A 16,259-nucleotide genomic window follows, 5' to 3' on the forward strand; every position below is an offset into this window, starting at 1 on the left:
CCCTGTGATTAAAGTCAATGGAAAACTACAGCAACCTAATTCTGACGTGACTACTAATGACCCAGACCCTTCAGGAATGAAGGTTTGGGTCACCCCACCAGGCAAAGAACCACGACCTGCTGAGGTGCTTGCTGAGGGCAAAGGGAATACAGAATGGGTGGTGGAAGAAGGTAGTTCTAAATACCAGTTATGGCCACGTGACCAGTTCCAGAAAGGGGGACTGTAATTGTTATGAGTATTTCTACTTTGTATGTGTGCCTCAAATATTTTTGTTTCCTTCACTTATAAAATATATGCTGTAAATGGTGCTAGTGCATTTTCGATTGTACGCGTGTTACTTGTATCATGTTAGGTGCAAGTATGACTTTCTAACTGTCTTTATTCAGTGATTATGTATGGTTGAAGGATCAGTGTACATGTGCCAAGTTGACAAGAGGTGGACTGTGATGGTTAAGATTGTGTGACAGCTTGGCTGGGCCATGATTCTCAGTGTTTTAATGTAATCACTCCCATGATTGAATATATTGTGAGTAGCCAGTCAGATGAAAGGGAGTCTCCTTGGGGTGTGGCCCGCATCTGAATATAAGCAGACATTCTGGCATTTTGCTCTCTCTGGATACTGCAGCTGCTTCCTGTTGTCTCATCTCCCATTCTTGGGACTTGAGCTGTAAGCTTATCTGCTGAACCTGGGATTCGTCAATCTGCACAGCCTGTGAGTGGGAGCCCTGCTATCTGACCTGCTGATCTTGGGCTTCCCAGCTTCTGCGGCTGTGTGACTTGGGAGAGGCCTCTACCCTGATCCATGGACTTGGGACGTTCTAGCCTCTACAATCGTGTGAGCTGTTTCCTTACTATAATCTCTCTCTACATATGTATTTATACACTTTACTGCTTTTGCTTCTCTAGAGAACCCAGCCTAAGACAATCACTAAGTAGAAAAACCTGTCAACTGAATGGCTATGCATTTGAAGCATAAAACAGTGTAAAAGAAATAAAATACATGCTATTTTTAAGGAACAAAATTCTTATTCATCTTACCTTCCAGCCAGTTACACTGAAAGTCTTTCCAGCACTTCCTATTGTTATTGTTCTTTCCCACATACCTGGAAAAGTGGCTGAACAAGAAAACAAAACAAAAAAACCAAAAACCGTTAAATAATTGCTCTCCAATCAATGTACATTCAGTATAATCTAAAAACATGGGAAAAAACACATGAATTCAATGAAAAGAAATATAGTAACGTGTAATTAGTATAGTTATTTCAATAGCTTTTTACAATAATGTAACTTTAGCCCAAAACACAGCTGAAAATGTTACAATGCTTTAAGACACTGCAACATTGCAAAAAATAGTATTTAAAATTAATAATTTAAGTAGAAAAATTATTTTCGGGGGAGGAGTGACTGTAGTATCAGTAGGTAGTGTCTGGGGCTAGTTCAACTAGAAGCACTGACGCAGCATGGCATCCAGTGTTCAGTGTTAGCAGCATTTCATCTTCAGTGAAATACTTCTATGGCATGGTTTTGGTTGTGGTCCTGGCTATTGTTTAGCCCACCTTTACTCTGCCCATTTTCTGAGTAAATTTCTATAGGCTTCCTAAAGCAGTGGTTCTTAAAATGTGGTCCACAGAACAGCAACTTCAGCACCACCTGGGAACTTGTTAGAAAGGAAAATTCTTGGACCCTACCCTAAGCCAAACCAAACCAAGCCAAACCCCTTGCTATCGAGTTGATTACGACTCATAGCGACCCTATAGGACAGAGTAGAACTGCCCCACAGGGTTTCCAAGGAGCAGCTGGTGGATTCCAACTGCCAACCTTTTGGTTAGCAGCTGAGCTCTTAACCACTGTGCTACCAGGGCTCTGATCCCACCCTAGACCTACTGAATCAGAATCTCTGGGGGTAGAGTACAGCAATCTGAATTTTTTTGGGTAACAGTTTAATTGAGATACCTCATACCGTACAATTAACCCATTTAAACTGTATGATCAATAGTTTTTAGTATATTCATGAAGTCGTCAACCACCAAAATCAATTTTAGAACATTTTCATCACCCTAAAAAGAAGTCCTGTATCCTTTAGCTGTCACCTCTGATCCTCCTATCTCCTCTGCACCCCACCCTCCTTGCCCTAGGCAACCATTAACCTACTTTGTTTCTATAGATTTACCTATTCTGGACATTTCATATAAAACCAAAAACTAAACCCATTGCTGTCGACTTGATTCTGATTCTTAGCGACCCTGTAGGACAGAACAGAACTGCCCTATAAGGTTTCCAAGGCTGTAAATCTTTATGGAAGCAGACTGCTACATCTTTCTCCCTTGGAGCAGCCGGTGGGTTTGAACTGCCAACCTTTTGGATAGCAGCAAAGTGCTTAACCACTGCACCACCAGGGCTCCTTGATATTTCATATAAATGAAATCATATAATATGTGGTCTTTTGTAAGTGGTTTCTTTCATTTAGCATAATGTTTTCAAGGTTCATCTTTATTGTGCCATGTATCAGTGCTTCATTTCTTCTTAAGGATATAAAATATATCCACCATATAGATACACTACTTTTTATTTATCCATTCATCAGTTCATGGACCTTTGGGTTGTTTGCACCTTTGGCTATTATGAATAATGCTGCCATGGAAATTATGTACAAGTTTTTATGTGGACATATTTTCATTTCTCTTGGGTATATACCTAGGATTGGAATTGCTGGGTCATATGGTAATTTTGTTTAACTTTTTGAGGAACTACCAGAGTGTTTTCCAAAGTGGTTGCACCCTTTTTTACATTCAGCAACCTGTGTTTTAAGAAGCTTTTCAGGTGATTCTGATGCATACTGTTTGAGAACCTAGAGATCCCAGAGATTCTGTAAACTACTTAAATTTTTTTTCATAAATTATTTTCTGCTTATATTATCCAGACGTGTTTTTTGTTGTTTGTGACTAAAACACAATCTGATCCAGAATTTGGCACCAGGGTGGGGGTGCTGTAAGTAACAGACATTAAAATGTGGAACTGGATAAGTGAGTAGATAAGGCAGAGGGTACTGGAGTTGCCACTATTCCTGGTTGAGAAATTAGAGACCTTTATTATGAGGCTGGAAAATAGTTGGTTAAAATGTTGCCTTGTGTATAATAAAGTTTATTAAGAAAATGTTCTGCATCCTACTTTGGAGGGTGGTGTCTGGGTCTTAAAAGCTAGCGAGAGGCCATTTAAGATGCATCAATTGGTCCCAACCCACGCGGAGTAAAGGAGAATGAAGACCACCAAAGTCACAAGGAAAACATTAGCCCAAGGGACAAAAAGGGCCATATAAACCAGAGACTGCAACAGCCTGAGACCAGAAATACTAGATGGTGCCCAACTACCACCAATGACCGCCCTGACAGGGAACACAAGAGAGTCCCTGATGGAGCAGGAGAAAGGTGGGGTGCAGAACTCAAATTCTAGTGAAAAGACCAGACTTAATGGTCTGACTGAGACTGGAGAAACCCCAGAGAGCATGGCCCCAGACTCTCTGTCAACCCAGCACTAAAACCATTCCTGAGGCCAACTCTTCAGTCAAAGATTAGACTGGACTATGGGACATGAAAGGATACTTGTCAAGAGTGTGCTTCTTAGCTCAAGTGGATACATGAGACTAAATGGGCAGCTCCTGCCTGGAGCTGAGATGAGAAGGCAGAGAGGGCCCGGAGCTGGTTGAATTGACACGGGATATCAGGGGTAGAAAGAAGGAATGTGCTGTCACAGTATAGAGAGAGCAATTAGGGTTATATAACAATATATGTATAAATTTTTGTATGAGAGACTAACTTGAATTGTAAACTTTCACTTAAACTACAATAAAATAAAATAAAAATGTTGCTTAGTGTACCTGGTGATGCACTGTTTCTGAGACTACATTATTAGGGCAAATAGAGGGAAAACTAAGAATGTTGCCTTATATTAGCTACCTTTTATGCAGCCTTTAGCAAGGTCCTATATGAGAGAGAGATTTAGATTGAAGGTAGCTCATCAGAAAACAGAGAGTAACAGCATAGGAAAGGCAGGAAGATAGGGAATTAAGATTAGGGCAAACAAACTAGCCCCTCACTCTGGCATTTCCAATAACTTCCTGCCTGACAAAGGGGGGGCAGTTTTGTTTACCATGGAAATGGAATGGGATGAAGTTTGATGCAAAACATGCCCATCCCTAAAATGATCATCAGGCCACTGGTGCCCAGGCCCCAACCAGAACCAACAGAATGTGGGCTGCTAAAGCTGTTCTGTAACAGTAAAGGAATTCTAACACCCTTCCCCCATGCTCTCTTCAGAGCCAGATGGACTAATTAAAGAATTCACTCTATTCCCATGCCAGGGAGTCCCTAATATTCCCCAGCAGGGTGTGTGATATGTTTTAGAAACCACTGCCAGGATGTTGGGTTTCCCATTCTCTCCTTTATCTGATGAGGTTTTTAAACTTTCATTTTCTGTTCCTCTTCATTTTTCATTGAACGTGCTAAAGGGAGATAAATTATCTTTTAGTTCTTGGTCTCCAGACCATGAGGAGCTGGCAGGTCAGTGCATTACCTAGAGATCCTAGACAAACATTCACTCATCTCTTAACAGCCATATGCTCAGGGAAGCTGACCCAATCCCCAGCTCCAGGGATGATCAAATGGTACATGGGTAATCCCCATCTCTTGTGCCAGTGATTGCTCTAGGAGTGGGGCTATTACTCCACTCTGACCAACAGATGTTAGGGGATGATTTCTGGGGAACTTTTGGGAAAAGTCTCTTTACTCTCAAGAGAGAGGCTCAACCCTGAGGCCCTCATGTAAAGTTGAGATGATAGATCTCATTATCGTTTAAGCCTGTTTGAATTAAAAGTTCCTGTTACAGTCAAATGCATCCTATTGATTCAGATATATAAAAGTTTTCAGTGCATTAATATCTTTAATAAAGTCATTCATTCATTCACTCATTCACCCATCAAACATTTATTAGCAACTACCAGGTACCAGGGACTATGCTAGGTCCAGAGGAAACAGACGAGTAAGGCACAGTTCTGATCTCCAAGCATCTTAGTGTCTAGTTTAAGACAAGTAAAACAATTGTAATACAGTGTAATACGTGCTATAATAGCAGTAGGCATGGAATGTTATGGAAGGATAGAAGACAGTGTTAGGGGTAGCTTTCTGCATCCAGTAATGCTGGAGCTGAGATGTGGAAGGCCTTAGCCAGGCAGAGAAGGAGATGAAAAGTATTTTGGGCAAAGAGAATAAAGATACAAAAGCATAGAAGTATAAATGCAAGAGTCTGTGAATTTTGCTGGACACTGGTAAATTTTTCCTGTCAATCTTCTGAGGCTGCTACCTATGACACTGTTTTTTGGATTCTTCAAGTAATTTAGTTGCGGAGTTCTTCACATGCACTCCTGCAAAATTTTCACTTGTTTTTTAGAGGTACAATGGATTCTGTTATATTGCTCTAAGAGTACTGGTCCACACAAGCGATAAGAAGCATCCATTTCTGGGTGTCTAAGCTACTTCTAGGAGCCATGGTGGCACAGTGGTTAAAGTGTTTGACTGGTAACCAAAAGGTTGCTGGTTTGAACCCACCAGCCGCTCCACGGGAGAAAGACGTGGCAGTCTGCTTCCGTAAAGATCTACAATCTTAGAAACCCTGCGCGGCAGTTCTACTCTGTCCTATAGGGTTGTTACGAGTTGGAATCAACCCGATGGCAACGGGTTTGGTTTCTTTTGTAAGATATTGCTTTCTCAAAGTAGTCTGCTCATAAGCAAGTAAAGTGCCCGAGAAAATGTAAGGTAGCTATAGAAATTTCTAAAACAGATGCATAAGCAATTTCAGTCTGTCCAGAAATACTTGCAATATTTGTAATGGTGTGAAAACTTTATAAATCAGAAAAGTTGTAACTACATAGAACACAACAAAAATCAAAAAGATGAAGAAAATACTTCCAGGGCCCACTTGAATAAGAAATATTTTAACATTTGATAAAAGTAATTACATCCTTTCAATTTTTGAGACATTTCTGGTTCCAAAGGACTCCAAAGAACACCACAATACATGTCCCATTTTTTATCTGATCGGAGAAAGTCTAAATTACGTATAATGCAGAGTATCACTTCCTTTAGATTAATAGTATATTTCTAAAATCAGGAAGGCCTATTAGTAGGAAAAATACCTGGAAATAGATCCTTAGGCAGGAAGATGCCTGGTGTGGTTGAAGAAGTGCAAGGAAGCCAGTGTACTAGTGCACAGTAAGCAAAGGGAGAGGATGAGGAGATGAAGTGGGGGCCAGGACACATGGGAGTTTTTAGGCCCTTGTAAGAACTTAGGCTTTTATTCTATGCAAATGTAGGATTTTAAACAAAGTCCAGGAACTAGTAAACTCCCTGCATCTTACGTACCAAGTAATACCTGGATTCTTGCTAAGAACCCAAGGATACAGGCAAAAGTACTACTTCTCTGGTTTCAGTACTTAATAGTGTGATCCAAAAACTCTTCCTCTAAGTTTTTACTGTTTATCCTTCAACTTGTTCATTAATTCACTCGAGCACCAGTCATTCATTTTTAAGTGCCCATAACAGAGACCATTACAGAGACTATTTTAAAGCTGGTCTGAGATACTTTCCCAGCAGTTTCACATGTGCACAGACACATTTAGATTTGCAACTATGTAATTATCAGTACCTATTTTAAAATGTTTATTTCCCGTATATACAAGCCATTCATAAACCTCATCACTGATACAGAGTGTATCATATTTGATGCAAAGGTCAGCAATTACTTGGAGTTCCTCTTTAGTATACACCTGCACATTGTTAAAGGGAAAAAATAAGAGTCAGTTATTATTCAACATATGAAAAAACAATAAATCAGAAGTCTGCATAAAGAGATAAAAGACTTACCTTGCCCATGGGGTTATGTGGAGTATTGACTATAATAGCTTTGGTTTTGGAACTAAATTTACTTGCCAGTTCTTGAGGATCTAATGTCCAGTCAGAACTAGACCACTTTTTTCCATCAACAGGTTTCTAAGCATGAAGAATGAAGATGTGGTTGAATTCAGTTAATGAATGTTTATTATCTTAAAAATAATCTGATAAGAAAAAAAATTAGACAAAGACATAGCAAAGGTAACTGAATAAATGACTAACATAAAATAACGAGCAACAAATAGGCTCCAGAATGCACTTGGCTGCAAACCGAAACATTGGTGGTTCAAGTCCACCTAGAGGCACTTCGGAAAAAAGTCCTGACAATCTATTTCTGAAAAATCAGCTATTGAAAACCCTATGGAGCACAATTCTACTCATCAGGTTGCCACGAGTCCAAACTGACCCAACAGCAACTGGTTAGTTCTGCCTTAAGTGCCTGCCGAAGACCTGAGTCTTCCACTCACATTTGGTCAATAGAAAATTAAACCCTGTTAATATTAACAGCCGTTAAAGTGACTATATTCCTTCAAAGGAGTGAACTGTAACTATAGTTGAGGGCAGTGGTGATTCAGTGGTAGAATTCTCACCTTCCATACTGGAGTCCCATTGTTGTCAAGTTGATTCCAATTCATAGCGACCCTGTAGGATAGAGTAGAACTGCCCCATAGGGTTCCACTGTAATCTTTATGGAAGCAGATTGCCAGGTCTTTTCTTCCTAGGAGCTGATGTGTGGGTTTTGAACCAACAACCTTAAGGTTAGCATTCAAGCGCTTAACTGTTGCACCACCAGTGCTCCTCTACGCTGGAGAGTTGGGTTCAATTGCCAGCCAATGCACCTCAAGCACAGCCATCTCCTATCTTGGGTATTACTATGATGCTGAACAGGTTTCAGTGGTGCTTCCAGGCTAAGACAGACTAGAAGACAGGTCTGGCAATATGTTGTTAGGTACCGTCGAGTCAGTTCCAACCTATAGTCACCCTATGTCTAATAGACCGAAATGCTGCCCAGTCCTGTGCCATAATCACAATCGTTGCTATGTTTGAGCCCATTGTTGCAGCCACTGTATCATTCCATCTGGTTCAGGGTCTTCCTCTCTTTTGATGACCCTCTACTTTACCAAGCATGATGTCCTTCTCCAGGGAATCATCCCTCCTGACAACATGTCAAAGTAAGCAAGACAAAGTCTTGCCATCCTCGCTTCTAAAAAACATTCTGGCTATACTTCTTCTAAGACAGATTTGTTTGTTCTTCTGGGAGTGTGTGGTCTATTCAATATTCTTTGCCAACACCATAATTCAAATGCATCAATTCTTCTTTTGTCTTCCTTATTGATTGTCCAGCTTTTGCATGCTTATGAGGCAACTGGGACAGGTGCAGCTTAGTCCTCAAAGTGACATCCTTGCTTTTTAACACTTTAAAGAGGTCTTTTGCAACAGATTTACCCAGTGTAATACATCACTTGATTTCTTGTCTGCTGCTTTCATGGGAGTTAATTATGGATCCAAGTAAAATGAAATCCTTCACAGCTTCAATACTTTCTCTGTTTATCATGATGTTGTTTATTGGTCCAGTTGTGTAGATTTTTGTTCTCTTTATGTTGATGTGTAATTCACACTGAAGGTTGTAGTCTTTGATTTTCATGACTAAGTGCTTCAAGTCCTCTTCACTTTCAGCAAGGAAGGCTGTGTCATCTGCATATCGCAAGTTGTTAATAAGTCTTCCTCCAATCCTAATACTGATAGCTTTTTCATATTGTCTAGCTTCTTGGATTATTTGCTCAGTGTACAGACTGAATAAGTAACCCATGTAGTATCCCCTTGTTCTGTGTGAATGACTGCCTCTTAGTCTATGTACAGGTTCTGAATGAGCACAATTAAATGTAGTGGAATTTCCATTCTTCACAATGTTATCCATAATTTATTATGATCCACACAGTTGAATGCCTTTGCAAAGTAAATAAAACAGGTAAACAGCTTCCTGGTATTCTCTGCTTTCAGCCAAGATCCATCTGACATCAGCAATGGCAATCTACTTACAAAAAAATCAGCCAGTGAAAACCCTATGTATCACAATGGTCCATTCCCATTGTGCATAGGGTTACCATGAATTGGGGGCTGACTTGAAGGTAGCTAACAACAATAACATAACTATAGCTTATAGTGTTGCCAGATATAGCTATAGTTAACTTGTTGAATACCGTAAGGCTAATAGAAGATTGTGTGATTCACTTCAGTGTGTAAGTTATTTTGATAAGATTTTTAACAAGACAATAGTATTGTATTTTATTATGTTCCTGAAGTTACTAATAGAATAAAAGAAAAATCACTTTATTCAGAATTCAACAAGTATTTACTGGGCACTCTGTTAGTTATTAAGGATTAGTGCAATAAAGGTGAGTAATTTCTGACCTGGTGTTGCTCACAATTTGGTGGAGAAAGATACATAGCCACAAAACTATACTATTGGTATGCGGGTACTGACACAACAGAGTCACTTGCAAACAAATAACAAAGTAATAAATTCTACCCTGTACAAGTTGTTTACTTCTATAGTAGAGATATATAGTAAATTCCAAAATGCAATCAAATTTCTATAGTAACTGAGACAAATTAGCATTTTCAATACTTCTTAAAGCAGATGAACCGTATTGGCAAACTTACAGATCTTAGGGGAATAAAAACAGGTGTTGCTCCAACCATTCTCACCATGGGCTCATAGCAATCAAAGAAAGGCATTATTATTATCACCTGAAGTCAAAACAAATAAGGACATTATATGTATATCAATTTATTCATTCATTTAACAAATATTCTGTACCTACTATATGCAAGGCACTAGTCTAGGTGTTGAGATGCAGTAGTACCAAAGGCAGGCCTTGCCTTCATGGAGCTAAAATTTTAGTTAACAAGATCTTGGAGCTAACCTTGTCCAAGGAGTCTTAAGTTGGAGTCCTTGGTCTCTTAAGAAGATTAGGGGATGATGTGATGAAAAACAGGTGAAATTGTCCACTACAGATTAGTAGGTAAGCACAAGTAAGCCCGTGTGTACCTTGCTTATTGGGTAATCCATCTCTGTGTAGACTGCCAGAAGAACAAACAAATCAGTCTCAGAAGAAATTCAATCAGAATCCTCCTTAGAAGTAAAGATGGCAAGATTTTAGCTCACTTACTTTGGATATGTCATCAAGGAAGACCAATTGCTAGAAAAGGATATCCTGTTTGGTAAAGTAGAGGGTCAGCAAAAAGGAGAGAATCCCTCAATGAGACGGATTGACACAGTAGCCACAACAATGGGCTCAAACATACCAATGATCATGAGGGTGGCGCAGGACCAGGCAACGTTTCATTCCGTTATGCATAAGGTTGCTATGAGTCAGAATTGACTCAACAGCAACTAACAACAACATATAGATGACAACTCACATACCGAAACCAAGAGCTATCTTGTCCCCGGATGATACATCTCAGATGCAAGAAGACGAGATTGGTATGGTGTGTGCAGGAGCCACCTTGGCTAGAAGCCCTATGCCTCACAGTAGCCAGTAGCTCTTATAACAATCTTACAGACACAGCCATCAGGGTCACCACAGATGCCGGTGATAGTAGCCACTGGGAAGCGAAGCATAGTGTCCCCATCAGGTACTTATAGTTCCCCCCAGTCCAGATATAATTGACAATTCAGGAGTAATTTTACTGGAAGCAATATTGTTTAATAATGTTGTTGACATATACTACCTTATCAAGGATTTCCAGGTGGCAGATTTCTTATAGCAGGAGAAAGAGTTTTATTAACTTTCACCCATAGTCCACCCCCATGATGAGACTCTCTTTTTACCAGTCTCAATAGATGGCAGCAGAGGACATTGGAGCCCTTTGGAATGTTGCTGGGCCATGGCTGAACTAAATCCCAAACATGGGAAATCTTTAATACTGAAGTAAGGCATATAAATACATTGTATGACCACTAGGATTTGTATTATTCAATAGGACATTAACATCTCCTCCATCTTAATTAACTGGAATTTCTCCCCTCCCGCCCAATTAGTAGTATCTATAACATCTTTATCCTGGGGATCACAGGCAAGTTTATACCAAATGATACTGTTTAGCAAAACAAACAAAATACCACGTCATTTTTCTTTTCTTTTAGCAACCAAATCAAAACCAAACCCATTAAATCGAATCAATTCCAACTCATAGTGACCCTATAGGACAGAACAAAACTGCCCTGTAGGGTTTCCAAGGAGCAGCTGGTGGATTCAAACTGCCAGCCTTTTCGTTAGCAGTTGTAGCACTTGACCACCACTCCACTAGGGCTCCCTTTTAGCAAGGGTGCTCCTCTTTCATATACCACCTATATATCTGGGGTTTTATCCAATCTAAAAGCATAATCATGTTCTAGTCACAAAACAGAAAAGTTATCCTTTTGGCTTGAAGTTTTACAATATGTAGTCACTGTCTTTACAAATCTCTTAAACAGCCTGTCACTTCCTAGTTTTTGAGACTTTCATCAGTCTCAATAGATGGCGGCAGAGGTCATTGGCGCCCTCTGGAATGTTGCTAGGCCGCAGCTGAAGACTATCCCATACATGGGAATTTTTTTTTTTTTTGCAGCCCCAGGTCTTATGAGGATTTTACCTTTGTAGCCCCGCCTGACCAACACAGAGCAGTTTGTCTGGTTTTGCTGTCCTGTGGGTGCTCTCTGGTTCTTCTCCTTGCAGCCAGCCTGGTTCAGTCAGCCTCGTGGCCCCATCCCCTTTTCACATGGCAGTATTAGTCACAGGTATGGGATCTGAGGGCTCCTGTGCACTTTTTAAATTCTCTACAGATGATTTGTTTCCTTAATGCCCCACCTAGGTATATACATCACTGTCACCAGAGAGTGAAGGTGGTGGGGTGAGAGCAGTGGCGTCACTAGGTGGGTTGCCGGGGCTGCGGACCGAACTAGGTAACACTGTCAGAGGAGGTGACACCAAAATCACAGTGTATAAATTTTTTGTGCAGTGTTTCAGCAGAAATTTATTATGTTTTTATAAAAACATCCCTGTAGTTAGTTAGAATAACAAAAACATTTCTTGTAAGCCCAGCTTACATATATCAGTATACCTACAAGGCTAAAACTCTATGCTAATTTACTTTTTTGAACCTTCTAATGCACTCCAGTTAGAGCTGTCATTATTACCTAATTACAGTGACACTTCAAATCACGGAGTTTCATCTGCAAGTGCTATAAGCACTCCGCGGTTGTGTTTGCTGCGGCCAGTGTTTTTATAGTTGCTGATTTTGTCAAATTTTCTGGTGTTTTAGCTACAATATTGTGGTAATTAGTATTTGTGAACCTGTATTAATAACTTTACTGAGGGTGAAGTAGCAGTTAAAGAAGAAGAAAAATAAAAAATGCTTCCACTTAGTTATTCATAATGTTATAACTAATAATGTTATAATTCAATGTAGAAAGATTTTATAAAACAATTTTATTGTTAGTATTCATATAATCTAAGAAATATTACATGTAAGCAATTTACAGCTATATTTATCACATATTATTCTATGATTAAAATTGATAATAAACATTACTAAGGATTCTGTATGGTCTGGTATGGTCTGGTATGAGGGAGGGGATGACACCATGAGTTACCATACTGGGTGACACCAACCTGAGTGATGCCACTGGGTGGGTGGGGGGGCAAGAGAACAGGTTTTAAAGTAAAATCAGTTGTTCTGTTTTAGATACGTGTGTTTGACATGTACCGATGTCATGCAGGCAATAGGGTATATAAATTTGGAGTTCAGTAAAGCGCTCAAAGTTCGAGATAGAAATTTGGTCATCGTCAGCACATAGGTGGTATCTGAAGCCGTGGGGCTGTATGAGATCACCTAGGAAAAAAGGACAGAGAAAAGAAGGCCAAGGACTGAACCTTAGGACACTTTACCAGGGAGAAGAGAAGGAGGAAATAAGAAAGGATTAACAGGATCAAAGTATGAGATAAAACGTTAAACTATTTTGTAGAATTATTTTGTAGAGATTCTGTATTATGAAAGTGTGACTGTACTTCCTTGTTTCCTTAAGCAGCTTACTGGCTGGCATAGTAGAACAAATTAGATATAACACAAAGTGATAGTGGTATGTTTTATAAAAGAGGTACAGATAAAGTGCTATGAGAGTTTGAAGAAAAGAATTAGCAGTATAGATTAAGGCAAATATTCAATCTTTAGAGCCAGCTCAAGCAACTCCTCTCTGTAGCTTTCCAGACCTACATTAGCAGAGTTGATCACTTCTTCCTCTTACCACCATCATAACTAATACATTCTCCACTACTGTCACACAACATTCCTCTTAATCCATGGACAACTGTATCTTCTCTAGTAGATAGAGAACTCCTTCAGTGTAGAAACTGTTTTTGTAAAATCTTCCTTCTCACGATGCCTAGCACACAAAAAATCCTCAATAATTTTTGAATAAATGAACAAGGTAAAAAAATATTAAAGCAAGGTTTTGGCATGATAGTGGGGAAGTAGGGGTAGAGATAACTGAACTAGGTGCCAAAGTTGTCCTTTCAATACAGTATCAAATGACAGAAGTCACTTAACCTTCTCATGTATCCTCACACTACTTAACACAATACCTCCACCATTGCTAGCCCCTTCTACCTACACTATTAAAAAAAAAAAAAAACCAAACCCGTTGCCACTGAGTTGATTCTGACCCTAGAGGACAGAGTAGAACTGCCCCATAATTTCCAAGGAGTGCCTGGTGGACTCGAACTGCCGACCTTTTGGTTAGCAGCTGTAGCTCTTAACCACTACGCCACCAAGGTTTCCACCTACCCTATTAGCCTATCTAAATAGGCTGTAAAAATAACGAATTGCATGCAACAAAATGGATGAGTCTCACAGACATAATGATAAATGAATGAAGTCAGACCCAAAAGTACATACTGTATGATTCTACTTATATCAGTTAAAGACCAGTCAAAACTAGCCTGTTGTTGTTAGATGCCATCGAGTTAGTTCCAACTCATAGGACATTGCCCAGTCCTGTGATATCCTCACTATCATTGCCATGTTTGAGCCCATTGTTGCAGCCACTGTGTCAGTCCATCTTACTGAGGGTCTTCCTCTTTTTCGCTGACCCTCTACTTTACCAAGCATGATGTCTTTCTCCAGGGACTTATCCCTCTTGATAACCCATCCAAAGTACATGATACAAAGTCTCGCCATCCTTGTTTCCAAGAACATTCTGGCTGTACTTCTGTCTTGGAAGGAAACTAGCCTATGGTGATAGAAGTCACAGGACTGGTTACTCAGGGGGAATACAGACTAAAAAGGGGTACATGGGAGCCTTCTGGGGTGGTGGAAATGCACTATATCTTCATCAGGGCTGTGGGCACATGGATATACCTATATGGAAATACGTATATATGTGAAATTTATCAAGCTGTACACTAAAATTATATATGTGTTATATTTCAGTACTAATTAAAAATTTAACAATAAAAAAGAGAGAAAAACAAGTTGTAAGAGCCTCAGAGGCAGGACAAATTATAATAATTTAATACAGGTATTATGATAATGTTAATATACTTACTTCATCTCCCTCATCAATTAATCCTTGAATGGCACTAAAAAGAGATCCATATGCTCCTACTGTCACAAGGATTTCTTTATTTGGATTGATTTTATTTGGATAAAACTTTTCATATAGGCATGACAGAGCTGTCACAAGTGAGGGATGACCCTGTTGGATGAAAAATAAGAAGAACAGTAAACTTTGGGTGTGATTATGTGATCTACTTCTTTGAGTTAATATGGCTCTAAAATGTGAGAATTTTAAAAATTTATTTCTGATATTTATAATTACCCAAAGAAAAAATTGTATTTTTTAAAAAAAATTTCCTACCTCAGACAAAGGTCATAAAGGTCATAAATGGTCATGAAGGGAGTCCCTATATCTTTGAAGACTGCTGTTATTGCTCTTCTATGTAGGTCAGATATTACAATGGGAACTGCCCTAACTGAATTAAGACACCTAACTACAATGGGAGTGATTGGATCCTGGGGTGGCAGGGGCCAAGCGGCGGCACTTAATTGCCAAAGACATGATGGGTGTGGTTACTGTAATGACATCAGAGTCAAAGCATTAATCAGAAAAGTCTGATTCGCGTGGACTTATGGCATTGGCTTCTTAGTCATGATGTCCTTAGGGGTGAAACAGACGGAAAACCTACTAAATATTTAGTTTGTACAAGCGGAAGAATTCTAGGTCAAATGAATGGCAGTCTAACTTGAATCGCCAAAATAGAGAGTTACGGCCCCTCCATCAGTTCCCAGAACTGAGCTAGTTTACAGACCCACAGACCCTTGAATGAAGGAGAGGTTGGGTACTGTTGAGGAAGGATCCCATTACACTACCAAAAATTTATAGTGTTTATCTTTCTCCCAGCCTTCCTCAATGGTATCTATGGCCTTTTACAAAAGTAACTGTTCATTAGGAAAAAGAAAATAATCAGATTTTTCAGGGATTACTGGACGCTAGCTCTGAACTGACACCAATTTCAGGAGACCTAAAACATCACTGTGGCCCACCAGTCAGAGTAGGGAGTATGGAAGTCAGGTTATTAATGGAGTCTTAGCTCAGGTCCTTCTCACCGTGGGTTTAGTGGGTCCCCAAACCCATCCTATGGTGATTTCCCCAGTTCCAGATTGCATAATTGGAATAGATATAGTCAGCAACTGGCAGAACCCCCACATTGGTTCCCAGACATGTGGAGAAAGGGCTATTATGGTAGGAAAGGCCAAGTAGAAGCCATTAGAAATGCCTCTGCCTAGGAAAAAAGTAAACCAAAAGCAATAGCATTCCTAGAGGGATTGCAGAAATCAGGGCCACCATCAAGAACTTGAAGGATGCAGGGGTGGTGATTCCCACCACATCCTCATTCAACTTGTCTATCTGGCCTGTGCAGAAAACAGATGGATCTTGGAGAATGACAGTGCATTATTGTAAACTTAACCATGTGGTGACCCCAGTTGAAGCTGCTATTCCAGACATGGTTTCATTGCTTGAGCAAATTAATACATCTCCTGGTATCTGGTATGCAGCTACTGATCTGGCCAATGCCTTTTTCTCCATGCCTATTTCTAAAGATCATCAGAAGCAGTCTGACTTCAGTTGACAAGGGCATCGACACACATTTACTATCCTACCTCAGAAGTATATCAACTCTCCAGCCCTATGTCATAATTTAGTTCACAGGACCTTGATTGCTTTTCCCTTCCATAAGACATCACACTGGTCCATTACATTGATGACATTAA

General features: G+C 39.7%; 1 protein-coding gene across 5 annotated transcripts in view; it reads right to left on the bottom strand.

Moving 5' to 3' along the window:
- The window catches only part of KYAT3 (kynurenine aminotransferase 3), a 77,118-nt gene that overhangs the window by 33,486 nt on the left and 27,373 nt on the right, over positions 1–16,259 (bottom strand). For all 5 annotated transcript variants that reach the window (XM_023733367.1, XM_023733363.1, XM_023733364.1 and 2 more), the window contains 5 exons: positions 14,533–14,682; positions 9,606–9,692; positions 6,915–7,040; positions 6,697–6,817; positions 1,039–1,115 (listed from right to left, as the gene is read on the bottom strand). In XM_023733367.1, the coding sequence (XP_023589135.1) occupies positions 1,039–1,115; positions 6,697–6,817; positions 6,915–7,040; positions 9,606–9,680 (399 nt within the window). In that variant the 5' untranslated portion in view covers positions 9,681–9,692; positions 14,533–14,682. The remainder of the gene's footprint in view (positions 1–1,038; positions 1,116–6,696; positions 6,818–6,914; positions 7,041–9,605; positions 9,693–14,532; positions 14,683–16,259) is intronic.

Source organism: Trichechus manatus, unplaced genomic scaffold, assembly GCF_000243295.1.
Source record: "Trichechus manatus latirostris isolate Lorelei unplaced genomic scaffold, TriManLat1.0 scaffold00058, whole genome shotgun sequence".
Taxonomy (NCBI): Eukaryota; Metazoa; Chordata; class Mammalia; order Sirenia; family Trichechidae; genus Trichechus; species Trichechus manatus.